The sequence below is a fragment of the Macaca thibetana genome, chromosome 5, assembly GCF_024542745.1.
Source record: "Macaca thibetana thibetana isolate TM-01 chromosome 5, ASM2454274v1, whole genome shotgun sequence".
Taxonomy (NCBI): Eukaryota; Metazoa; Chordata; class Mammalia; order Primates; family Cercopithecidae; genus Macaca; species Macaca thibetana.
This window is the reverse complement of record NC_065582.1, coordinates 183,754,621-183,781,658: the sequence shown is the minus strand read 5'-3', so window position 1 is coordinate 183,781,658 and position 27,038 is coordinate 183,754,621. Positions and strand designations below refer to the sequence as shown.

Sequence of the window (27,038 nt, the reverse complement as noted above, 5' to 3'; positions counted from 1 at the left end):
TACAAGCATGAGTCACCATACTCCACTTGCCTTTTTCTTGATTCAGCATTTGCTTGGTTGCTGTAAACCTTCGCCTATTTTTCAAAGTTTTGATGAAGTTGGTTGAGACGGTTTTGCTAGATTTTTCAATGTTTCTTTGGGGGACGGGCCCATGGGGCTGTGTACCCCATCATTCTTGCTGACATCCCAGACTTCACTGATTTTTTGCCACCTAATTTCTAAGTACCAATGCATTTCCAGTTTTCCCCCTTTTTCTGCTGTGTTAAGCTATTTTGCCACCTCATTTAGCTGCCCTTAAACTTGGCATTGTTAATAGCTATATTTAGATAAGAAGCAAAAAGCCAAAATGGGCTGAGTGCAGTGGCTCATGACTGTAATCTCAGCACTTTAGGGGGCTGAGGTGGAAGGATCATTTGAGGCCAGGAGTTCGAAACCAGCCTGGGCAACACAGCAAGACCCCGTCTCTACAAAAATGAAAATTAAAAAATTAGCTGGGCATGATGGTATGCCCCTGTGGTCCCAGCTACTTGGGAAGCTGAGGTGGGAGGACTGCTTGAGCCTGGGAGGTTGAGGCTGCAGTGAACCATGAGTGTGCCATTGCACTCCAGCCTGGGTGACAGAGTAAGACCCTGTTTAAATGAATAAACAACTACATGACATTTTTGTAGACTATTTTATAAAACATATTTAAATTTAACCAAATGAAAACGTATCATAGAGGTCTTGGTAAGTTTAGTTTGATGCCAGGTACATAAGCAAGGGAAGGAGCTAGAATGATCCATGGGTAATGGCTTAGCACCAGAGACACCAGTATGAACTCATAAGCTCCATGTCGATGCACATGGTTACACAGAGAAATATTTAAAGATGTGTGTATATACAAGGTTGGCATGCATGCATAACTTCCTGTTCTGTCAGCTGAGAGGGCCTAGAAGCAACCTGCTCAGTAGCAAAGAGCACCTAGGAGCTTGGCCTTTAACACCACTCTCCAATGAAAAATGGGGCTCCCTTGGAGAAATGGCTGATTCCAGGACTGGGGCAGGAAACATACAAGATGAGCCTGGGATATCTTCTAGTGCCGGTAAGTAAGGAAGTGATAAATGTGTGTGCACGTGCGCACGCGCACACACACACACACTAAAGAGGTTAAGTCAAAGGGACACAGGAGCCATCTGAAAGAGGTCCCAATGGCCAAAGCTGGAACAATTTAAGCAAGAAAAAAAAAAAAAAAAAATTGGATTATAGCCCAAAGTAAAAAATAAATATTCATGAATCCATACGAATTTGGATTCAAAGGATTAAATAAATAAATGGGGGAGAACACAGATCTCCCATACAGAACAAATCCAAATAATGTATATAGATATCCTGTCCTTAAGAAGACAAAGCATAACCCCCAACTCCTGAATTAGAGGCTGTGCTTAGTGACTTGCTCTCAAAGGGTACCATGTGGAATCAGAGTAGAAGAGAGTATCTTTATAGTAGAGAAACCTGACAAACACGCCATCAGCCAGGTGACCCAGGTCAGCATCAGCAGGGGTAAGTCCTGTTGACAGTGCGTGTCCCTGATTCAGTGTGATGGGAACGGCCCTGCACCTCTGTGCTCTTCCTCCCTCAAACCCCAAATCCCAGTCTCGTCATGAGAAAAACATCAGACTAACACCAACTGAGGAACATTCTACAAAATACCTGACCAGTCCTCCTCAAAACTGTCAGGGTCATTGAAAACAGGGCAAGTCCAAGAAAGTGTCACCATCAAAAGGAGCCTACAGAGACTGTGACTAAATTCAGTGTGGTGTCATGGAGGGGGTCCTGGAGCAGAAAGGGGACAGCAGGGAAAGACTGAGGAAATTCAAGTCATGTGCGGACTTTAGTTTATGATAACACACCAGTATTGGGTTCATTCATTGTGACAAATGTACCATATTAATGGAAAACATTCATACCAGGGAAGCAGGGGTGGGATGCATGAGAACTCTTCGTACCATCCTTGCCATTTTTATGTCAATTTAAAACTGTTCTAAAATAAAGTTTATTTAAAAAAGTGATCCAGTTCAAGACCAATCTGGGCAACATGATGAAACTTTGTCTTTACTAAAAATACAAAAAAATTAGCCAGGTGTGGTGATGTACACCTGTAGTCCCAGCTATGTGGGGGGCTGAAGCAGGAGGATCACTGGAGCCCGGAAGGCTGAGGCTACAGTGAGCTGAGATTGTGACGAGTGAGACCCTGTCTCAAAAAAAAAAAAAAAAAAAAAAAAGAGAGAGAGAGAGAGAGATCCAAAAATTATGCTAGGTTGCAAATCATTTATATAGTATGACTCGATTTTAAGTCATAAAATTGCAGATAAATATGTGAGGGAAAGCCCACAAGTAAGTCTAGTGGGCTTACGGAAATTTGGTTTTTGTTATTTTGATAGCTGGTATTTAAATTTTTTCTAACCAATGAAAACTATAAAGAAAAAATTACCCATAAAAAATTCCACAGTAAATACAGGAGAGTCAATAGCTTTCCTACTAGTAATAAACAGAAACTATAATAAAATGACCACACTCACAATAGCAATAAAAACCTCAACATACCTGACAATAAGTTTAAGAAGAAATGCACCAGACTTTCAACAAGGAAGGGGCATTAAAGGACACAGTGGAAGATGTGCTGTGCTCCTGGACAGGACACTACAACAGTGAAAAGACATCAACTTTGCCATATCCAGTTTTACCTTAGCACACTTTCAATTAAGGTATCGAGAGGATTGAGGGGTGAAAACTTAAGAAAGCAATTCTAAATTTCATCTGAAAAACAAAACAAATGGGAACAGTCAGGCCAAAGCTAAAAAGGGCGAGTAATGAGGAAGAACAGGGAAAGGTACACAAAGCTCAATACTGATGCAGGAGTAAAAATAGATAAATCGGGGGAAGCAAAGAAAAAGCCCCAAACAGGCTGTAGTATATTTTAAAACATAGTCAATGATTTGGCATTTTAAATCTATACTGGGTTGGAACTGACTCATTATTTGGGAAACTATGAAGTTAAATGCCTACTTCCTATCATACACAAAAATAAATTAGAAGCTCATTAAAGTAAAAACAATCATGAAAGGATGATGTTGAAATACATATACAGAGAAGAACAGAGAGCCCAGTGGCGGTGCTGGGGCTCGTGGGCCTTGGTGTGTTGCAGAGGTGAAACACTGGATGTGGCCCCATGCATTGACCTGGGACAACTGGCTCGCCATGGTGGAAAAAATCAAATTAGATCTTTGTTGCCACACAAATCACAAAAATGGGGTCCAGACTGAGTAAAAGCCTAAACATGAAAGAAAATCAAAACTTAAATAAGGCTAAAGAAAACAAAGGAGAATACATAAGTCTCATAAATAGGAGTGCATTGAAAAGAAACACAAACAATACAAATCATACTAAGAAATATCTTTTTTTTTCAAGACAGCTGATTAGATGCATTTCAAGCATGCCTCATCCACTTAGAAGAACAAAAATGCTATGTAGACAATCACACTTTGAATACATTATCCAAGACAGAACACAGCAGTTCAACAGAAAAGCAAAAGAAAACTCCACAATCTAGGAAGAAGGAAAACAGACAGCCTGCATGGCCGGGACAGGCTGGGAACCAGAGTGACTCCCCAGTACTGGAGGGGGTGATATCTTTCTGTGGTCCACTTTCCCACTGGGAGATCATATAATCCAGGCCATAGGAGAGCACCTTAACCCTCCCCAGCCCTGCTCCAGGGAGGGAACACGCCCTGGGTCCCACGTCCTTCCTAAGACCTAAGTAGCTAGAGTAAGATGTCATTGTTGGTCCTAGCTTCTAACAGACTGTGTGGTGCCATGAAACAATGGCATTAGGCCTAGGCATCAGGAAAACTTGGGCTGCTGCTTGTGGAACAAGGATGTGAGCAAAGTGTGAGCTCCCACAACTAGAATTGGAAAGCAAGCATGGCATGGGCTGCAGTCACCAGAGTTGAAAGTAGGCACTTTCCCTGGGAATTGAGCAGGACGAGAGTAGCTGTGGAGGCTTGGTCTTGAGCTGGATAGGGGCTCTTATGGCCCAGGGCTGAGTTGTGGGTTAGGTGTGAGTTGCCAGGTCTGACTGAAAAGTGAGTCAGCTGTGACAGCTGGGATGGGGGAGGATGCCTGGATTGGACTGGGGTGTGAGAGGGACACAAGTTCCCCACTCTCCAGCCAAGGCTGTGATCACCGGAACAGGCCTTCACTCGCAGGACCTCAGCATAGTGGCTGTTGCCCTTCACTCAAACATTTCACCAGGGGCCTGGGGATTGCCATGCCATCCCTAGCCCTTCACCAACGCAGGTGCATGAACTTTCCACTGGGGGGCACTTACCATTCGGGGTCCAGCACAAGTTCACCTGGTCCGGCTATGCCTGCCTTTATCCCCAACAGAGTGCAGGATCCAGGGTCCTGGGGGTTCCACAACCCAATTCAGCACCTGGGACACTCAAGCACTTTTCCAGCGGGGCAGAGGTCAGGCATAAACACCATACCACTACCATCTCAGCTGGCTCCTACCTGCAAGTGCTGCCTGCTGGCCCGGGGGCCGGCCTGCATAGCCCATTGCAACCACTGCCAACACAAATGCACAGCACTTGGGACCCAAAAGAGTATCTCACAACCACTGCTACTACCATCACTCAAACCACCCTGGCAGCCGAGGAGCTCAAGAGCCCACTCACCCAACCAGGACATCACTAGTACAAATGGCATCTGAGAAAGCCAACCAGAGGCCTAAGAACTGGTCTGCCTGGAACTGCCAATACAGGTGCCAGCATATGCTGTCCCAGGGCACAAGGACAGTCATGCTTAGCTCACTAAGAGAAAGTGGCTGAAACCTGAAGAGAGGCCCATCTGGCATTTTAGTCCCTGCAAAACTTTACCACAGCCTCCACCAATACCTACACCCTGACATCCCAAAGAAACCACAGATACCACTAATGCTATTCACAGCCAAAGAAATCATACAGAGTCTTCACTACTGCATGCAATCAGAAACAAAGCCAAAGGGTCCTATCCAACCAACAGAGAGTCACATCTTCAGAAACCCCCACACCCAAATGGAAGTAAATTAAAAAATAAGAAGCAGCAACTGTTATACCAGATGTGCAGAAATCAGTGTAAGGACACAGGAAACATGAAAAAGCAAGGTAATATGACACCCTCAAAGGAACACAATAATTCTCCAGCAATAGATCTTAACCAAAAAAGAAATCCTCAAAATCCCGGATAAATAATTCAAAATACTGATTTTTAAAGAGGCTCAATGAGATGCAAGAGAAATTTGGAAATCAATACAAAGAACTCAGAAAATTAACTCAGGATGAATTAAAATTAATTCACAAGTGAGAAACTTACCAAAGAGATAGATATCTCTAAAAACAAAACCCCCAAAACCAACTAAACAGACATTCTGGAACTAAAAAATTCATTGAAGGGAATATAAGATACATTTGAAAGCTTCAACAACAGACTGGGCCAAGCAGAAGAAAAAATTTCAGAACTTGAAGACAGGGCCGGGCGCGGTGGCTCAAGCCTGTAATCCCAGCACTTTGGGAGGCCGAGACTGGCGGATCACGAGGTCAGGAGATCGAGACCATCCTGGCTAACACGGTGAAACCCCATCTCTACTAAAAAATACAAAAAACTAGCTGGGCGAGGTGGCGGGCGCCTGTAGTCCCAGCTACATGGGAGGCTGAGGCAGGAGAATGGCGTGAACCCTAGAGGCAGAGCTTGCAGTGAGCTGAGATCCGGCCACTGCACTCCAGCCCGGGTGACAGAGCAAGACTCCGTCTCAAAAAAAAAAAAAAAAAAAAAGAACTTGAAGACAGGTCTTTTGGAATCCAGTAGGCAAAATTAAAGAAAAAAGAATAAAAAGAATGAACAAAATCTTTGAGATGTTTGGGACTATATAAAACACCCAAATTTATAAATTATTGGTATTCCTGAGGTTGAAGAGAGATCAAAAGGCTTAGAAAACCTATTTAACAGATTAGTATATTAAAAATTCCTGTCTAGTAAGAGATTTTGACATCCAAATCCAGGAGGTTCAGCAATCCCCAGGAAAATACAAGAAAAAAGGACTTTGCCACAGCACATTATAATCAAACTGTCTAAAGTTAAAGTTAAAGAGCAAATTCTGGCCGGGCGTGGTGGCTCACACCTGTAATCCCAGCACTTTGGGAGGCCAAGGCGGGAGGATCATGAGGTCAGGAGATCGAGACCACCCTGGCTAACATGGTGAAACCCCGTCTCTACTAAAAAAATACAAAAAATTAGCCGGGCATGATGGCGGGTGCCTGTAGTCCCAGCAACTTGGGAGGCTGAGGCAGGATAATGGCATGAACCCAGGAGGTGGAGCTTGTAGTGAGCAGAGATCATACCACTGCACTCCAGCCTGGACGACAGAGTGAGACTCCGTCTCAAAAATAAATAAATAAATAAATAAAATAAAAATAAAAAATAAATAGAGAGCAAATTCTAAAGTCTGCAAGAGAGAAGTGTCTAGTCATCTACAAAGGAAACCCCATTAAACTAACAGCAGACTTTTCAGCAGAAACCTTACAAGCCAGAAGAGAATGGAATGACATATTTAAAGTGCTGAAAGAAAAAGCAAACAAACAAAAATGCTGTCAGTCAAGAATTCTATATCCAGCAACACAATCTTCATAAATGAAGGATAAATAAAGTCTTTCCCAGACAAGTAAATGATGACTGTATTTGTCACCACTAGACCAGCCCTTCAAGAAATGCTCAAGGGAAGCCGGGCGCGGTGGCTCATGCCTGTAATCCCAGCACTTTGGGAGGCCAAGGTGGGCGGATCACAAGGTCAGGAGATTGAGACCACAATGAAACCCCGTCTCTACTAAAAATACAAAAAATTAGCCAGGCGCGGTTGTGGGCGCCTGTAGTCCCAGCTACTCAGGAGGCTGAGCCAGGAGAATGGCAGGAACCCGGGAGGCAGAGCTTGCAGTGAGCTGAGATCGCGCCACTGCATTCCAGCCTGGGCGACAGAGCGAGACTCTGTCTCAAAAAAAAAAAAAAAAAAAAAAAAAAAGAAATGCTCAAGGGAGTCCTAAACTTGGAAGGAAAAGGATGACATTCACCATCATGGAAACATACAAAAGTATAAAACCCACTGGTAAAGCAATCACACAAAGGAGGAAGTGAAAGTAATCAAATGGCACCACTACAGAATTCCACCAAACCACAATGACAGAGAAAATGAAAGAAAGAATTTATAAAACCAGAAAACAATTAGCAATATGACAGAAACAAAACTTCACATATCAACATTAACCTTAAAGGTAAATGGATTAAATGTCTATGGCAGAACAACAATCCACTGTATGGATAGACCATATCTTGCTTACTTGTTCTGCTGATAGACAGTTAGGTGTTTCCACCTTTTGGCTATTATGACTAATACCACTATGAACGTCATGTACGAGTTTTTGTGTGGACATATGTTTCCATTTCTGTTGGGTATGTACTAGGGGTGGAATTGCTGGGTCATATGGTAACTCTGTGTTTCACTTTTTGAGGAACTGCCAGACTGTTTTTCACAGTGGCTGCACCATTTACCAATGGCAATGTATGAGGGTTGATTACTTTTATTTTGTAGGAAAGCAGGAAGGAAGATCAGTCCTTGAGCTTTTTACCCAAACTTCCCCCAGAAAACACAATCCTGGAGCCCTTAACAAATAATTAAAACTCTCTGGAGGGATATTTGACTGAGCAACATGGGCCTATGCTGTCTGCACCCAGCAGAGAGCCTCATTTGCAAGTGGCATCTCCCTCTTATAGTAAAAGCTATCCCAGTCAGACCACATGAGCCATGACGGCTGTATCTGTGGCTGAAAGAGGAAGAGCCCCAGGGATAGACTGTGGCCTCAGGTCATAGATCAAAGCTGTCCACTCCTCAGTGCGAGTTACTGCAAAGGTGTGCTGTTGCTGTCATTCACCCTCCAAGTGCTGCATACCTATCAGGGTGGCAGGGAATCAGACTGGCTCCCTTCAGAAGCGTGCACAGGTCGGGGGCACACACATGCATACAGTCATGTGCAGCCCAAGAGCAATCACCACACCAGCTACCCTTTGTTGAGATCTGCCCCCCACTATCCCATCTGAGCTCCAGTCTCAACAACCTATTTGGCCTCTCCACATGGGTGCAGCAGAGATGTCCCAGGTTCAACACGTCTGCGTCTTAACTCTCGTTCTGACCTCCCCTCACATCTTGTGAAAACACACCACCCACCCTGCTGCTGGCCCTCAATTGCCCCACTGGCACTCCCACGTCCAGTCCATCTCCAAACCTCATCACCTCCACCTCCTAATATCGCTGGAGTCTGGACCTTTTTATTGTCTCTACTGATTGTTCCCTGCCCCTCATCTGGATGGCAGCAATAGTCTCCTTTGCCTTTTTTTCCCCTACAATCCATTCTCTGCTCAGCACCATGCAATTTGAAAACTTCCTTGCTAAGGCCGGGTGCGGTGGCTCAAGCCTGTAATCCCAGCACTTTGGGAGGCCGAGATGGGCAGATCACGAGGTCAGGAGATCGAGACCATCCTGGCGAACACGGTGAAACCCCGTCTCTACTAAAAAATCCAAAAAAACTAGCCGGGCGAGGTGGCAGGCGCCTATAGTCCCAGCTACTCGGGAGGCTGAGGCAGGAGAATGGTGTGAACCTGGGAGGTGGAGCTTGCAGTGAGCCATGATCCGGCCACTGCACTCCAGCCTGGGCGACAGAGCAAGACTCCGTCTCAAAAAAAAAAAGAAAACTTCCTTGCTGAAAATCATTCAGCAGGCATCCAGTTAAAGGTGGCACATCTATTTCTCTCTGCTCCCTACCAAGATCCCACTAAAATAATGCAAAGGAATTAAGAGGAATAAATCTACAAGAAAAAAGAGATCAGGAGAGGGATTATCACCAGGCAAGAGAGCTCCATATATTTATGAAAGCTGGTGAAGAGCTGGTGGTGAGAAGAGCCATCACCCAGAAGACCCAAGAATGTGAGCTCCGGAATAGGGAGTGCCTGGTATAATGCAAGGTGGAGACGGGGAGCTGAAAGCAGGGAGGGGACATGAATCCAACACATGTACACAGAATGGTCAAGCATCCTCTTTGACTCGCCACCCATCACTCCCGACCCCAAACACTCCACACAAGTCTGTCCAGGAGCCCACTCCCCCAGACAAATAATGATGATGATGATGATGGTGATGATAAAATGGACCATGGGATTCTCTCTACAGAAACTGATGGTCTTGGCAAGCTCTCCAACACCCTCCATATTGCTGAACTTGACAGTCACTCCCTAGTCTCTGGCCTTCTTAAGATGTCCTCAAAGAAGAAAACCTGTTCTGTGCTACTCACTTCACTCTTACTGAGCAAACTCAGGAAGAGTTTACTCAGGTACTTTTTTTTTTCTAGCAAAAATGATCTCTATGGGCCTACTATGCTTATAATGCTAGCTAATGAAATTCCAGAGTCTGTCTTTAAAATGCAAGTCTTCATAATTTAAAAAAAAAATTGAATCTAAGAAAGAAATGAAGATGTTCTCTCTGGCCTGCAGCTGTGGAGAAAGAAACATCAATCACAGACCCAATTTGAAAAGTGTTAAATGGGGAACTTTCACATGAATAGCCATCCTGGTTTCCTGGGAACTGCAAAAACTGGCATGAATATCCTTAACTACTGCACTCTATTCTCTCTTCTGTTACCATGAAATTGCCTTTGGAGGTCTTGCGAGACTCCTAGACTTTAGAATGTATTGCCATGTCCTGTGACAATCATCTTGAAGAAGTCTTGTAATTTTGATAGACTGTCTTACTTGATAAATTTTTTGCCCAGGGAATAATGCTAAAATTGGCATGTGTGAATTCCTAACCCATATAAATACTTACAAGACCTAGCTGTTGAATAAGAAGAGTGTCACTGGCTGTCCCCTCTTTCAGCATACACAGGACCAGCAAATACAAAGCCCAGGGCTCTTCCAGATGATTATTTAACAGATCCTTTGAAACAGTTTTTCAGTTAAATTGCATTTATCTTTTATCATATACTAAATGTTTACACATATTCCAGTAGGTCTTTTTATGGACTTCATTTTTTTCCATTGATCTATTCTGGTTTTTATTCATACCACTGTATTTTAGCAACTGTGACTTTAACATTAATATATTTTAGTATCTGGCAGGACTTGGTCTTTTTTAGTGCTTCTCTTAAAAAGTTTTTAGGATTATTATGCATTATTTTTGCATCATAAACTGCAGATTAGTTTGTCTAGTTACTAAAAAAACCTTACTGGTATTTTTTGGCATATTTGTTAGGATATTTCTATATTTACATATTAATGTAAGGAGAAGTAACATCTTCATAAAATTGAAGTTTCCAATCTGTCCTATTTTTCACATTTCTCAGATCTTGCACATTATCCATTGTATTATTATAGATATTTTCTTTTTCATTGCACCTTTTCTTCCAATACATTTTCTAACCGGTTGTTTATATTTGGGGAGGTAATTTCTGTATATTAATCTGTGCCTAGTCTTCTTCCAGGTCCTAGTTTTAATAGTTTTTAATAGTTTTCTTTTAGTTGATTCACCTGGTTTCCTAGGCAGATAATCATACCGTCTTCACCAAATGATGGGTTTGCTTCCTCCTTTCCAGGTTTTAAGCCTGTTTCATTATTTCATCAACCAGAGTAACCATACATACTAGCAGCAATAGTATCTTTTCTCATCTCTGAGTCTCACAGGGGTGCTTTGGTGTTTCATGCATGGCTTGCGGTGGGTAAATACTGTCAGCCATTGAAGGCTTGGAGGGGTTGCATGATCTGACTGAATCTCAGAGAGATAACGGGGTAGCATTAGGGCGTGGATTGGAGTTGGGGAGTGGGGGACCAGCCAGGAAATTATTACAATGGTAGATGTGGGAGATAACAAAGGCCTAAGCTGAGGTTGTGGAAACAGGAAGAGAGAAAAGGTCTAAGGCCAGGGGGACCACTGGCCTGGGGAATGTGAGGTGGGAGAGAGGAAGAGAGGAGGCATGACCGCTGCCTGAGGTACTGGCCATGGCACTGAGCTCCCTCCAGACCCACTGAGTTTGAAGTGTTTGTGGGATAGCCATGGAAAACCGCCCCTGAGGACTGGAATGCTGGCCTGAGCTCAGGACAGAGAGGAGCTACAATGACCACAACAGCCACATATTGCCAATGATGGACACATCAACCACTCCTGAGGTCTTGCCATGAGCCAGGCACTGGGCCACTGCTTCTCCTCTGAGCATCACCTGATCCCACGATACCTCTGCGATGCTCTTCATCTGAACACTTTGCACCTTTGCTCCTTTTGCCTGGTGAGCACCCCTTCTCTTCCTCTGCTGGATTTCTCCTGACTCTTAAACACTCAGTTTCTCCTAAATTCTTCAGAGAAGTCTTCCTGACTCCAAGCAGTCCCAGCTGAGGGTCCCTTCTCTTTCTGGCCAGGGCTCGACTGTGATGATTCTAAACACAGGAGGCTAAGAGAAAGGTACGAGGCATTGACTTGCCAAGACCCAAGGGCTCAGATCAAAGCTCCAGAATCAGACTGTATGGGTAAGGAAGGTGGCTGCTTCTCTCGCTGGACAACTGTGCCCCCCCAGGCACGTTTCTTAAAGGCCCCAGGCCTCAGTTTCCTAATCCATAAGATGGGGACAATAGCAGCATCCTAAGTGGTGGTTGGTATTTAATCAGATGTGCTTAGAAAAACCTAGACATATAGTAAGAACTCGATAAATATTAGCTATTTGTATTGTTAAAGGGATAGAATGCAGAATAAAAAGAGGGAGAGAACGCTCCTAGGTACAGAAAGGAGGATGTCCACAAGGTGGTCAGAACAAAAGTTTAAATTCGGTGAGTTTTTCTTCTAAATCTCGATTACAGCTCCTAATTAACCATGCAGTGAATCACATGTATTGACGCCCACTAAAATTGAAGAAGACTTTTAGGGTAATTTTGTCGCAATTATTTTCTCCTGGCTTTCTCCCTGTAAAGCATGCAGAGTGATTCTTTGTGTGTTGCTCAAGCTCTGGAACTTGGCTGCAGCTAACCAGAGACACCCCGGACAGTGCCAGAAATTTGTGGCTGACATTCACCCCTTCTTCCACGGGTGCCCCCTCAGTATGGCACACTAATCTTCAAAACCTTGATGGGAAATGACAAAATGGCCATGGTCCTCAGGCATGCAAAGACGCTTTCCTCGTGGGCAACGAGGAGACGGTCCACCAGGCTTTTCCACCGAGAGTGGGGGCTCTGCTCATTCACAGGAGTGGGCGTCTGCTCTGCCCGCTAAGCAGAGCTGCTGCTTTGGAGGGTTTGTAGCGCTAGGAGGCTTTGAGGGCTTGTGAAACACTAAATCATTAAAAATCATCAATGATTATAGAAATACTGGAAGGAATTAGATGTGCCAGGGATCTGGTAAATTTTTTAGTAGAAGAATCTCAAAGATTAAGCAATATCATTTAGGAGGAAATGATTGAAAATGAAAAACAAAAAACAGGCCGGCACGGTGGCTCAAGCCTGTAATCCCAGCACTTTGGGAGGCCAAGACGGGCGGATCACGAGGTCAGGAGATCGAGACCATCCTGGCTAACACAGTGAAACCCCGTCTCTACTAAAAAATACAAAAAACTAGCTGGGCGAGGTGGCGGGCGCCTGTAGTCCCAGCTACACGGGAGGCTGAGGCAGGAGAATGGCGTAAACCTGGGAGGCGGGGCTTGCAGTGAGCTGAGATCTGGCCACTGCACTCCAGCCCAGGAGACAGAGCAAGACTCCATCTCAAAAAAAAAAAAAAAAGAAAAACAAAAAACAAAAGGAACCTCTGAAGCAGAGCTAATCATGGGGGGAGTCCTTTGCTATAATTAATCGTTACGGCACAACTTTCTTTTTCTTTTTTTTTTTTTTTTGAGACAAAGTCTCGCTGTGTTATCCAGGCTGGAGTGCAGTGGCGAGATCTTGGCTCACTGCAAGCTTCACCTCCTGGGTTCACACCATTCTCCTGCCTCAGCCTCCCGAGTAGCTGGGACTACAGGCGCGCACCACCACGCCCGGTTAATTTTTTTGTATTTTTAGTAGAGACGGGGTTTCACCATGTTAGCCAGGATGGTCTCGATCTCCTGACCTCGTGATCTGCCCGCCTTGGCCTCCCAAAGTGCTGGGATTACAGGCTTGAGCCACCGCGCCCGGCCGGTACAACTTTCTTAAGGAAGCACCACACAGGGTCTAGGAAAAAATAATGTATGGTAATCAATGTTTAACAATGCAGACAGCCTGAAATCAGTAACATAAATTGTATCCTAAAAGAGCAATAATCAAAATAATACAATATGGCATCTTAATTGCACATTTATTAAACTTTATTTAAATAGAAATTCCCCTTCTGAGAAAAGCAATGAGACTTTTTCAGGGAATGAATGATTGAATGAAATGTAAATTCGATTTCACTCTTTAGTTCTGTCAATTTTTGCTTTAGGTATTTTAAAGTTGTTTTAACAGGTGCAATAAAATTTAGGATTACTATATCTTCTTGATGAATTGGCCCTTTTATCACTATGAAATGTCCCTTTTTATCCAGCAACACTTTTTGTCTTGCAGTTTACACTGATACTAGTCTAGTAATTGGCTTTCTTATGCCTAGTGTTTGCATGACATATTTTTCCTTACCAGCAGTTGTAACAGAGGGAAAGAGATGAAGAGGAACCACGTGCAGACTCTTAAAGTCTTGCTTAGGAGTGACATGTCACTTTTACTCATGTTCCATTGGCAAGTCACATGGCCAAGTCTGACACCTACCGGGTACGGAAGCACCATCTTCCCTGGACAGGGAGCCACAGACAGCAATACTGTCTTCCACACTTGCCTGTACTTTTTCTGTATATTTCTTGGAATTTTCTACACTGACAATCATGTCATCTGCAAGTAGAGGCAGTCTCAGAGAAGCACTCCAAAACCATCTTAAGCAGAAGAAAACATGAACATATTCTGCAATTAAAAATTCTTCTGGCCGGGCGCGGTGGCTCAAGCCTGTAATCCCAGCACTTTGGGAGGCCGAGACGGGCGGATCATGAGGTCAGGAGATCGAGACCATCCTGGCTAACACAGTGAAACCCCGTCTCTACTAAAAATACAAAAACTTAGCCGGGCAAGGTGGCAGGCGCCTGTAGTCCCAGCTACTCGGGAGGCTGAGGCAGGAGAATGGCGTGAACCCGGGAGGCGGAGCTTGCAGTGAGCTGAGATCCGGCCACTGCACTCCAGCCTGGGTGACAGAGCGAGACTCCGTCTCAAAAAAAAAAAAAAAATTCTTCTAAGTTTCAGTCTGAAAATGCTGAGTTGAATGCACAGCTGATAAGAATTGTTTTTTATTTGCATTTTATAAAACTTTTAGGAATTCACCTAACGAGCCAAGGACACGATGGTTCCTTGAAGAAGGCGCCTCAATGGCATGTCTTGGGCCCCGCAGTGCATAATGGCTGTGTCTTTTGCTTGTGTGAGTATGCATGTGTGTGCACACATGTGTGTGTGTGAAGTTGCTGGAGCTGCAGCAAGCAGCTCTGAGGTCCTGTCTGATGTGCATTCCCTGGGGAATTCCCAGCTCTCTGGGTGTCAGCACCAGTCTCTCAAATTGTGGCTTTATAGTTGATTTCTTTTATTTCTTCCAAACTCCATTTATATAAGCTTAAAGGTTTTTCAAGGAAATTGTTATTCTTTGAAAACATTACTAAATATTTCAGAATATCACATCAAATTGCCTTTTTGCTTTTTGTGTTTCAAACAATAAGGCATTTACATGAAACAAACATTTTTAAGAGTGTATTTGATCTTGCTGCTTTTTTACCACATGCTATTCTAGTCCTCTGTTTGGAACATAAGAATTATTTCCACAGCAACTAATTACAGTGTAAGTCACAAATGTTGGATTACTATTGCTGATGGGGAATTAGAAGCAACCACCATGCAAATATTAAAAGCTTCTTATTTTTGAAGTTCTCCCAAGAACTAATACAAGCTAATAAAATACAGGGAAGACATATGCTATATCCAATGTAGATATGAACTTTTCAAGTTGGCTTTATGAGTGCTCGGCTTGACACAAATCTGAAGAGAATTATTTTCTGTCTAATATGTTACACCTTTGTCAAAAATTGGTAAAGTATATTTGTTTGGGTCTATTTCTGGTTTCTCTTTTCTGTTCCACTGATCTAGTACCTATCCTTCTGTCAGTACCACACTCTCTTGATTACTATATGTATAAAGTTTTAATATCAGGTGGAGTGATTCCTTCCATCTTATTCTTCTTCAAAATGGTTTTAGTTATTCTAAGCCCTGTGCCTTTTCATCTACATTTTAGACTAAGCTTCTCTGTGTCTACAAAAACCTTGTTTGGGTTTTAACAGGAATTGCACTATAAACCTACAGACCAATTTTGGGAGAACTGACATTATTTGTATGTTGAGTTTTCCATACCATGAACATGGTATTTCTCTTGAATTCTTTGATTCCTTTCATCATCATTTTATACCTTTAGGCATACATATCTTGTATATGTTTTGTTAACTGAAATTTAAGTACTTTATTATCTTTGGAGTGATTTTTTTTTTTTTTTTGAGATAGTTTTGCTCTTGTTGCCCAGGCTGGAGTGTAGTGGCTCAATCTCAGATCACTGCAACCTCCACCTCGTGGGTTCAAGTGATTCTCCTGCCTCAGTCTCTCAAGTAGTTGAGATTACAGGCATCCATCACTACAACTGGCTAATTTTTTGTTTTTTTAGTAGAGACGGGGTTTCATCATGTTGGCCAGGATGCTCTCGAACTCCTGACCTCAGGTGATCCACCCACCTTGGCCTCCCACAGTACTGGGATTACAGGTATGAGCCATCATGCTTGGCCATCTTTGGAGTGATTATTAATGGCATTGCATTTTAAATTTTGATTTCTGCATGTTCATTGTCAATTTATAGAAATGTGACCAATTTTTGTGAGCTGATTTTGGGACTTGCAACCTTGGTGAACTTACTTATTAATTCTAAGGGTTAAAAACAATTTTTTGTCTGTTCTGTGGGATTTTCCACATAGACAATCATGTCATCTGCAAAGACAGACAGTTTTATTTCTTCCTTTCCAATCTATATGTCACTTCCTTTTTTTTATCTTGTGCAGTGGCTAGAACTTCGATATGCAATATTAACAAGTTGTTCCTGATCTTAGGGGGAAGGCATCTTTCACCATTAAAATATGTTGTTGGGGCCTGGGTGTGGTAGCTCATGCCTGTAATCCTAGCACTCTGGGAGGCTGAGGCAGGCAGATCACTTGAGGTCAGGAGCTCGAGACCAGCCTGGCCAACATGGTGAAATCCCGTCTCTACTAAAAATACAAAAATTAGCTGGGCACGGTGGCAGGTGCCTGTAATCCCAGCTACTCTGGAGGCTGAGGCAGGAGAATCTCTTGAACCTGGGAGGCGGAAGTTGCAGTGAGCCGAGATTGCATCACTGCACTCCAGCCTGGGACACAGAGAGAGACTCTGTCTCAAAAAAAAAAAAAAAAAAAAAAAAAAAAAAATCTCCAGGGAAGCCATCTGAGCCTGAGGATTTCTTTTTCAGGAACTTTTAAGGGACAAACTCAATTTCTTTAATAGTTATAGGAATATTTAGGGTATCCATTTCATCTTAGTTAGATTTTGGTAGTTTGTGATTTTCAAGAAATTGGTCCATTTCTTCTAAATTGTTGAATTGTTATAGTATTCCCTTTTTATCCTTTTGATGTCTGCAGAATCTATGGTGATATCTCCTATTTCGTTCCTGATATTGATGATTTACATCATCTATTTTCATTTTTTGTCACCCTTGCTAGAGTTTATCAATTTTACTGATTTTTCAAAGAACCAGTTTTTTTCATTGATTTCCTCTATTGTTTTCTGCTTGTCAATTTCATTGATTTCTGTTGTTTATTATTTCATTCCTTCTGCTTGCTGTGGGTTTATTTTGCTCTTCTTTTTCAAGTTTCTTGAGATAGAAACTTATTGACTTGAGATCTTTCCTGATTTCGAATGTAAGCATTTCATGCTATACATTTCCCACTTTACCTATATCCTTCGCCCAGTACTTTGACAAAAATGCTTTGCCGTAATACTTGTTTAGCAACAGCCAGAGTAGCTTTGGGCCCACTGAAGAAAGTAACACTTGTGATCTAACCACCAACACTCGCACTGAATTGCAGAGAGATTCTCTCATGCATTCTAAGGGAGGAAATCCAGGACACCTATTCCATCCAAGCGCTAAGGTGGCAACAAAGCTCAAAGGTTAACCAAGAAGCAAAATGGTCTTCCTGCCTGAACTAAAACCATCTTCTAAGACTTTCTGTATCTCTGGAGAGAGAGCAGGGGTGTTATTAAATTTATTACATACTTTAAAAATTCTATATTGTCTTATATCCTAACTGGAAGGAAAGCGAAAGTGAGAAAAAAGGACACCTTCTGGGAGGAGGGACACAGAGAAAGGCAGGCAAGTAAAACACTCCAGGGTGCACCTGTGTTCAGGTGTAGAGGAGGGGCAGGGACAGAGAGTAAATGACAAGTCCACAAAACCATGCTCAACACCCATCCCCATCAAGGAAATGCAAGTCACAGCTCAATGAGATACCACTTCACACTCACAGGATGGCTAGAATCAAAAAGACAGGTAATACGAAGTATTGGTGAGAATGTGGAGAAGCTTGAACCCCATATACTTATGGGAATGTAAAATGGTGCAGCATTTTTGGAAAATTATTTAGCAGGTCATGGAAAAGTTAAATATGGGTACCACTGAATTGCACATTTTAAATGATTAAGACAGTAAATTTTATGTGACAGGTATTTTACCACAATGAAAAAAGTTAAACATAGAATTATTTTATGACCCAGCATGTCTACTCCTAGGTATATACTCAGGATAAATTTAAATGTATGTCTGCACAAAAACTTGCACACAGACCAGGGGCGGTAGCTCACACCTGTAATCCCAGCACTTTGGGAGGCCAAGGAGGGAGGATCGCCTGAGCCCAGGAGTCTGAGGCCAGCCTAGGCAACATAGGAAGACAATCTCTACCAAAGAGAAGAAAAAAAAATCTAACCAGGCATGGTGGCATGTGCCTGTGGTCTCAGGTACTCAGGAGGCTGAGGTGGGAGGACTGTTGAGCCCAGCAGGAGGTCGAGGCTGGAGTAAGCTGTGAGTGGCAGTGAACCACTGCACTCCCACTAAGGGTGACAGATCGAGATCTTATCTCAGAAACAAAACAAAACAAAACAAAACAAAACCTCAGCCGGATGTGGTGGTTCACGCCTGTAATCCCAGCACTTTGGGAGCCCGAGGCAGGCAGGTTGCTTTGTAATCAGGAGTTTGAGATCAGCCTGGCCAACATGGCAAAACCTCATCTCTGCTAAAAATACAAAAATTAGGCTGGGTGCAGTGCCTCATGCCTGTAATCCCAGCACTTTGGGAGGCCAAGGCAGACGGATCATTTGAAGTCAGGAGTTCAAGACCAGCCCGGCCAATACAGTGAAACCCTGTCACTACTAAAGTTACAAAAATTAGCTGGGTGGCAGTGGCACACGCCTGTAATCCCAGCTACTTGGGAGGCTGAGGCAGGAGAATCTCTTGAGCCTGGGAGACAGAGGTTGCAGTGAGCCGAGATTGTGCCACTGCACTCCAGTCTGGGCAACAGGGTGAGGCCCTGTCTAAAAAAAAAAAAAAATCAGCCAGGCATGGTGGCATGTACCTGTGGTCCCAGCTACTCAGGAGGCTAAGGCTGGAGAATCACTCAAACCTGGAAGGCAGAGGTTGCAGTAAGCCAAGATCATGCCTTTGGTCTCCAGCCTAGGCGACAGAGTGTGACCCTGTCTCAAAAAAAAACCCAAAACCAAAGCCAAAACCAAAACCAAATCTATATACAAACATGCATAATGCATTGTTCATAACTGACAAAAAGTAGAAACAACCCAAATGTCCATTGAAGGACATCTGATGAATAGATAAATACATGGATTATTTGCTTATTTATATTGAAATATATAGAATATATTATTCTATATAATAGAATATTTTTCAGCCATAAAAAGGAATGAAGTACTGTTACCTCCTACAGCATGGATACACCTTGAAAATATACTATGTTCAGTAAAAGAAGCCAGATACAAAAGGTTCCCTGTTATACAATTTCATTAATGTGAAGTGTCCAGAATAGGTAAATCTAGAGACAGAAAGTAGATGAGTGGTTTCCAGGGCTAGAAGGCGGGGTGAATTGGGAGTGGTGGTTAATGGGCATGAGGCTTCTTTTCAGGGTGATGGAAATGTTCTGGAATTAGATAGCGGTGACTGTAACTTTATTTTTTGAGAGACAGGGTCTTACTCTGTCAAGGCTGGAGCTCACTGCAGCCTCAACCTGGGCTCAAGCAATCCTCTCTTCTTAGCCTCTCAAGCAGCCAGGACTACAGGACAGGCGTGTGCCACCTCATCTGGCTAATTTTTTAAAAAATTTTTTTTGTAGAGATGGGAGTCTTGCAATGTTGCCCAGGCTGGACTCAAACTCCTGGCCTCAAGTGATCCTCTCCTCTTTGCCTCCCCAAATGCTGGGATTATGGGCATGAGCCACTGTGCCAGGCCAACTGTAACCTTAAAAGGGTGAATTCTATGGTCTGTGAATTATATCTTGATTTTAAAAGATGGTGAGAGCTTGGGAGAAGGATGTTTTCCCAGGAGCGGGGGCACAGAGACCAGGAGAAAGCACCGGGACAGGCAGGGACCAGGGCTGCCGCACACCCACAAAGACCTGTGCAGTCTCTGACTTGTCCCTTGCTGGGGGTGGGGTCTCGCTGCTGTTGCTGGCCCTGGACCTTGGAGCCAGAAACACCCTGGAGGCAATCATTGTCTTAGATGTGAGGAGTTCTGGGCTTCAAATACAAATAAAGGCCTATGTAGGTAAAATGAAAGTTTGTTTTAAGAAGCAAGAAAGAGGTGGCAGTGAGAAAGTATAGGGAGTAAGTGTAGATTTCTTTTGTATAAGCAATAAACGAGGTCTTCAACCAGGTTGAAGATAGGATTTCTTTCTAGGGTTCTATTTAGGGGAATCCTAAAGCAGGATTTTTGTCCCCCAGTAGAGGGGAATGAGGAAATCAACAAGGATATATTAACAATGCTAGAGTAAACATGGAAAATAAAAGGAATATGGATGAAGGCTGCCATGTAAGGCTGGGCTGGTTGTACACCGCACAGCTGTGGGAGGAACCAGGCACACAGGTCTAGACACGTGGCAACTCCTGGAGATCTACACTGCACACTCCTTATCCTGGCAATAGAGAAGCTCCCTCCTTTGAGACAGGAGCCATTGGAGAGAGGGAGGAGGGTACATGGAGACACTGAGGCAGGGTGGAAGGGAGTTCAGAAGCCCCTGTCTTAGGCTTTCTACTTTGTCATTTAAGTAAGAGGGGAGGTTCTTTTTGGAGATTAAGAGAGAATAGTAGTTATTTGTGGGAGATCAAAAAAGTCTGGAGCAACAAGAGAAGACAGGAAGTCGAGAATATTAAGGGCTTCTCTGAGTCCACATGGCCTGAATTTCTATTGGACTCAGCTGCCACCACCTTGCAACTTCTTCCAGCACCTGGGGTGGGGTAAGTGGTGAGCAAGTAAGTAATGGGAATCACTCAGGGCTGGAAGCCAGAGAGCAGGGAGAAGTCAGAGGAGCACAGCTTCCTAAGGGGGCAGCTGATGGGGCTGAGCAGAGAGAAGAATGGGTCTGTGTGTGTCCTGGGATCCATCCTGGGACCTTTCCGGAGTGCCCAGGAGGAGCTGGAGCTGACTGGGTCTCCGTGCTTTTGGAGCTCAGTGGGGTACAGGCAAGACTGGCTAAGTGACAGACCTGGAAAGAGATGCCAGGAGGAAGGCCACTGGCAGAGTTGTGAGTGAGGCTAGCGAGGACCCGGTGCAGATCTGGGCATTCAGAGGTGGAGAGTTGGAGTCCCCGAGTGGGCCCTGACTGGGGTGGAGGCCACTCGTGTGAAAGGACCGGGTCACAGAGGGTAGGGTGCAGGGTCTGAGGATGAGGGAAGAGGATGGGAGAGAACAAGAAGACGCCCTGGATATGGGGTGAGAGGCAGGACCCAGTGCTCAAGAGCTGGCCTTGGCTCCTGCTGCCCTGGACCCCACCATGTGCCGTGCTCGTCACATCCACCCAGTACAGTGCCTCTTCCTGGGCTGGGCAAACACTTCATTATTCTTTGCTTTTCTCACTTTCCCTGCTGTCACTATAAACACAATTTCACAGCTACTCCAAAGTCCAGTTGAGTGTACAGTAACATTCTCAATCCTCTGCTCCTGGTATATAAAATATTTCTTCCTGAATTTTGTCATTCAAGTAAGAGTCCTGTGGTGGTAGCCTTTTTGGAGAGATTTTCTGATTCAAACGCAAGTTTGAGTTCTATACTATTTGTTCATTTATTTGACAAATCCTTTGTGAGTCCCCACCCTTTGTGGAGCACAGTAGGGACCAGAGTGGAAGAGGTCTCGGCCCCTGGGCGCTGATGCTGCAGCAGGATGAACAGTAGAGCAATACATGAGAATGTGCATCGCACCAGAGACGAGTGGAGACCAGAGAGGAGTGGCAGTGTGCCCAGCATCAGGGGAGGGTGGTCAGGGGAGGGCCCTGAGGAGATGCCGGGAGGGCCCACTTGGATAAGGTGGTGGAGGGAGACACACGGACATTTGGGGAAAGAGCTTCCTGAGCCCCAGGGCAGGAAAGGCCGGAGTGAGGCGGGTAACTGGTGTGCTCAAGACCAGCCAGGGTGGCTGAAGAGGGAGCACAGGGAGAGTGGGTGGCAACCAGGCCAGAAAGCAGCCAGAGCCCTTGCAGGTCCCCCTGCCTTCAGCAAAGACAGAGGCAGAGACAGCACATGGGGAGGGGAGTGCAGGGGCTTAAGAACGCAGGGAATGCAGGGGGCCGGCCTAGTGAGGGGACAGACCCCCCCCCCAACCTGCTTAGGACTCTGCTCCTCTGACTTCTCCCCTCTGGCTTCCACTCCTGAGGGACCCCCCGATCCGCTTCCTCATCTCCCACCCCGTAGGTGCTGGGCAGCCTTTCTGTGTGACGTGGTGAGGGTGAACAGGTGTCAGGAGATGAGCTGGGAGGGGAAGGGTAGGGAGGGGTGAGGGGGCTGCAGGGGGAGCAGAAGAGGCCCAAGGTGATGGGAAGGTGGCGCCTGCAGCTGCTGAGGAAGGGGACGGTGACTCAGACACAGGGACCTTCCACCAGCCAGCACACCCTCCCCCTCCCCTCCTCAAAGGGGCACTGATGCGCCTGGCCCGGTGAACACCTGCCATGTATACACCTAACACAATAATCACTCCTCCTTTTTGTGGAGTAGAATCTCTCCACCTCCCTTGCAGCTGGTGCAGCTGCATGACCTGCTCTAGAAAGTGGGGTGTAGCTGTTGTCTGCACTGGGCTCTGCAAGAGCCCCTTGACTTTCCTGGGCAGAGGAGAGGGGTGAGAGGAGAGCCTCGCACCTGTCTCTCCATCCTGCTTTGGAGACTGGAGCAGGTATTCCACAAGAAGGAAGAGAAGCCAACGTCCTGAGAATATGATGCAGAAGGACGGGCCTGGGACGACCCTGCCAAGCTGCCCAACAAAACCCGAGCCCATCTGCCTCTGGAATTCTCCAAGAGTGTAAGCCACTCAGGCAGGGTCTTTCACCTGCAGCTCAAGAAGCCCCTGGCCCACAGACGGGCTGGGGTGTGAGTGCGCAGCAAGCACCTTGCTCTCCTCGGAGGGCAGCGGCTCACAGCCAGCACCGTGGGCTCACTCTTTCCATGTTGCTCACCTGTAGGGTGCAGGACTCGCTGGTTATTTTATCATTTCTATTATATTTTCTAGGAACGGACTTCTTTTTTAGTGGAGAAGAATCATCCCTTCTTTCACAATTAGGTAACTCATGGCATCCTAGTTATCTACTCTTCTTTTCAAAATGATTAACTACTAGCCACATACACACAAAAATATATAATTTCTGTCTTATGAAAGTAGCCTTGGAATAATTCAGGCTTTTAAACTCATATTGGCCTTCCTGCAGATCTGATAATATTGTGAGTTCATATAGCTTACCACTGTGAAGTCAGAGTAGAAAATACATCATCTCTTTCAGATTCCTGGAATAACTTCAGAAGTTCTGGATCCCCAGATAAATGTGCAAGAATGCGCAATTCAATCTGTGAAAAGTCTGTGAGATACAGTTCTGCATTAATTTAGAATTTGCCAGCAATGTTCCTCGTGGTTGCTGCCCAACCCGGCCACCCTCAGACTCTCCTGACTGTAGCCTCAAGGTCCACGTCCCCGCCTCCCATCTCCCAGGGTCTTCTGGCCTCAGTGTCAGGAGGTGAGAAATGAAATGGGGAGGCTCGCACAAGGTGAGGAGGCTCAGGAGTGAGTGAGAGTGTGTGCGTGGAGGGGAGTTGTTGTTATAAATAGGATGACCAGTTACCTTATAGGCCTCATCAACAAAATGACATTGAACAAAGGCATGGAGGAGGCAAAGGAGTGCACTAAGATGGTCTCTGGGGAAGAGGAATGGCTGGGAAAGGGCCTGGAGTGGAGGTGATACTGAGCTGGGAGAAGCAGGGCCGGGCAAGGCCGCAAAGAGCAGGGCAGACAAAGCACGGGGGTGGGGACCAAGGGTATCTGGGATTTAGATATGGTGATGAGGGGACACTGGAAGCAAAACTTGTTATTATGTACTGTGCCTTAGAATTTATTTGAAAGAGGCTGGCTGCAGTGGCTTATGCCTGTAATCCCAGTACTTTGGGAGGCCAAAGTGGGCAGATCACCTGAGGTCAGGAGTTCGAGACCAGCCTGACCAACACGGTGAAACCCTGTCTCTACTAAAAATACAAAAATTAGCCAGGCGTGGTGGCGCACACCTGTAATCCCAGTTACTTGGGAGGATGAGGCAGGAGAATCGCTTGAACCCAGGAGGCAGAGGTTGCAGTGAGCCAAGATCGCACCATTGCACTCCAGGCTGGGCCACAAGAGCGAGACGCTGTTTCAAAAAAAAAAAAAAGAATTTATTTGAAAGAATGAATTCCATAAGTACCTTTGAATTGTTCAATTTCTAAACCATTGAACTCTATGAAAATGCATAAAGTAAGCTACAGAAACGTACCTGCTGCTAGAAAGGTGTGGCCTTTGGATGAAACAAACATGGCCCTCGGGGAGATCGTGAGAATTTCATCTTCTTTACCTGAATTGTTATTTCAAGAGCATTTAGTGACTTTGGTCATGAACTGACATAGCTATTCCTTAATACAATATTATTTGAATATTATTCTAAAGTCAAGAGTTAAGATTTTAAATTTTTCTGAATATTTTTATGAATTTAATTTTTTTTAGAGATGGGGGTCTCACTTTGTTGCCCAGGTTGGAGTGCAGTGGCACAATCATAGCTCACTGCAGCCTTGTACCCCAGGGCTTAAGCAATATTGCTGCCTCAGCTTCCCAAAGCAAGCTGGGACTACAGGTGCACACCGCCATCACCAGCTCATTTTTAAGTTTCTTATAGAGACAGGGTCTCACTATGTTGCCCAGGCTAGTCTCAAACTCCCGGACTTAAGCAATCCTCCTGCCTTGGCCCCCCAAAGTACTAGGATTACAGGTGTGAGCCATGGTGCCTGGCCTTATTAATGTAACTTAAAAATAACATATGACTACTGAAAGTTAACTAGGTTTTCTGTCTTTTTAAAATTTTCTGTTTTGTCTAGAATTCTTAGTGAAGAAAAGAAAAAGTCAAATGTTGACAACTGAATGCATTCCAGTAAAAGCAATCTTGAAACTCTCTGAGCCTCACTGATTGAAGGTCTATGTGGGAAGCACAATTGTGATTTTCCCACTGAAGACATTTTAAAGGGGCAGCAGGGGATGAAGCTGCTCAGGATCCCTCTCCATGGACCCTATTTCAGGGCAGTTACATGTATTTTAGAAAAGACTGCTCATCGGGGTGGGGAGCAGTAGCTCACACCTGTAATCCCAGCACTTTGGGAGGCCGAGGTGGGAAGATCACTTGAGCCCAGGAGTTTGAGACCAGCCTGGGCAACATGATGAATCCTCATCTCTACTAAAAATGCAAAAAATTAGCTCGCCGTGGTGGTGTATGCCTGTAATCCCAGCTACTAGGGAGGCTGAGGCAGGAGAATCACTTGAACCCAGGAGGCGGAGGTTGCAGTGAGCTGAGATCATGACATTGCACTCCAGCCTGGGCAACAGAGTGCGAGACTCTGTCTCAAAAAAGAGAAGAGAAGAGGAGAGGAGAGAAGAGGGGAGGGGATGGGAAGGGAGAGGAGGGGAGAGGAAAGGAGAGAAGAGACAAGATTGCTCATCGGGTTTCACTGCTTTGCCAGGACCTTCTTGCACAGCAGGGCCCCCAAGAGAAGGGCAGGAGCACCACTGCCAAGGGGAGGACGTGTACAGGGCATGGGCAGCAGAACTCTCATTTGCTCAGATTTGAACTTTTTCTTTTTTAGAAATGTACCCATCAGCATTACAGCAGAATAGTTTAAAAGAAAGACGAGTGTTAGTGTGCTTTATAATGTGCTCTTAGACTCTTTTTAAGAGTGTTAGTGTGCTTTTATAAACATTTCCAGTAATGTTCAGACTTTAATAAGCACCAGTGCTATTATATGTTTGTTTTTTCTTTATTGGGAGGCTGGTGGGGGAGAGATGGTAGGAGGAAAGCTACTTTCCTGATATAATTATCATCTATTTCCACTTGTAAACTGCTAACAGGGAGGTACCATATCACTTTAGCTGTTTTTTATTTTTTCAATGTATATTTAAATCCTGGTGATGCAAATACAAAGAACTTCAGGAAGGTGAAGCAGTTAGTTCTACAGAAAATCAATGACAAGTAACCTTTTTAAAAATTTTAAAAACGGCACAGTGGCTCACACCTGTAATCCCAGCACTTTGGGAGGCTGAGGTGGGAGGATCACTTATGCCCAGGAGTTTGAGACCAGCTTTGGCAACATGGCAAAGCCTCATCTCTACAAAAAATACACACACACACAAATTAGCCGGGTATGGTGGTGCATGCCTGTAGGCCCAGCTACCCAGGAGATTGAGGTGGGAGAATCACCTGAGCCTAGGAGGTCAAGGCTGCAGTGAGCCATGATCGCACAACTGCACTTCAACCTGGGTGACAGAGTGACACCCTGTCTCATAAAACAATTACCAAAGACTTTATTTAGCAAGATAGTAAGAAATGAGTTACCTTTAAAATTCTTAGGTTTAGTAATCTGAATTGGGTGCTTGGAGATACCTTGGATATTCTGTTAATAATAAGAGACTAGCTTTAGTTAAAACATCTACTCTTAATCTGTACCATTTAGGATATTTAATGGGTATCACATTTTATTAAACATTAAAACAAGTAAGCCAATGTATCATGCATAAGCACATTAATACTTAATACAATTGTCTAATATCAAAACATAATTTTGGCGAATATACCACTAAATGTACTTAGCAGATTTGAGAACAATTCCTTTTGACTCCAGCCTGTGTGACTCTTAACATAATTATGTACATTCTTTTTACAGCAGCCCAAATTATGAACTCAGCTAACTTAAAAATTCCTACAACATATGCTGATGGTAGGTTTCGGTCAAATTTGTACATTGTACTTTTATTTGAGAACATATTTTAAGATGAAAATTCTGGTCTCTTTGATGCTGGTCATTGCCCTCCCTCACAGGTCCTGGCACTTGGTGCCTGCCTCTGTCTCAGCCTGTCCTAAACTTAGTGGCTTGTGTTGTGTCCCCTGCAAACTCTTAGGGTCATTTGTCAAGCACCTTCGCACTTTTACAACTTGGACAATGTGCAATGATTCACATGCTTCTAGCCCGTTTCAACTATTCAAATCATGAGAATTTCTGTCACAACATCTTTTGGATTCTTG

General features: G+C 44.4%; 1 protein-coding gene across 2 annotated transcripts in view; it reads right to left on the bottom strand.

Moving 5' to 3' along the window:
* Positions 1-27,038, bottom strand: part of POLN (DNA polymerase nu) — a 156,696-nt gene that overhangs the window by 27,030 nt on the left and 102,628 nt on the right. For both annotated transcript variants that reach the window (XM_050792314.1, XM_050792313.1), the window contains 3 exons: positions 26,352-26,409; positions 24,252-24,329; positions 23,198-23,312 (listed from right to left, as the gene is read on the bottom strand). In XM_050792314.1, the coding sequence (XP_050648271.1) occupies positions 23,198-23,312; positions 24,252-24,329; positions 26,352-26,409 (251 nt within the window). The remainder of the gene's footprint in view (positions 1-23,197; positions 23,313-24,251; positions 24,330-26,351; positions 26,410-27,038) is intronic.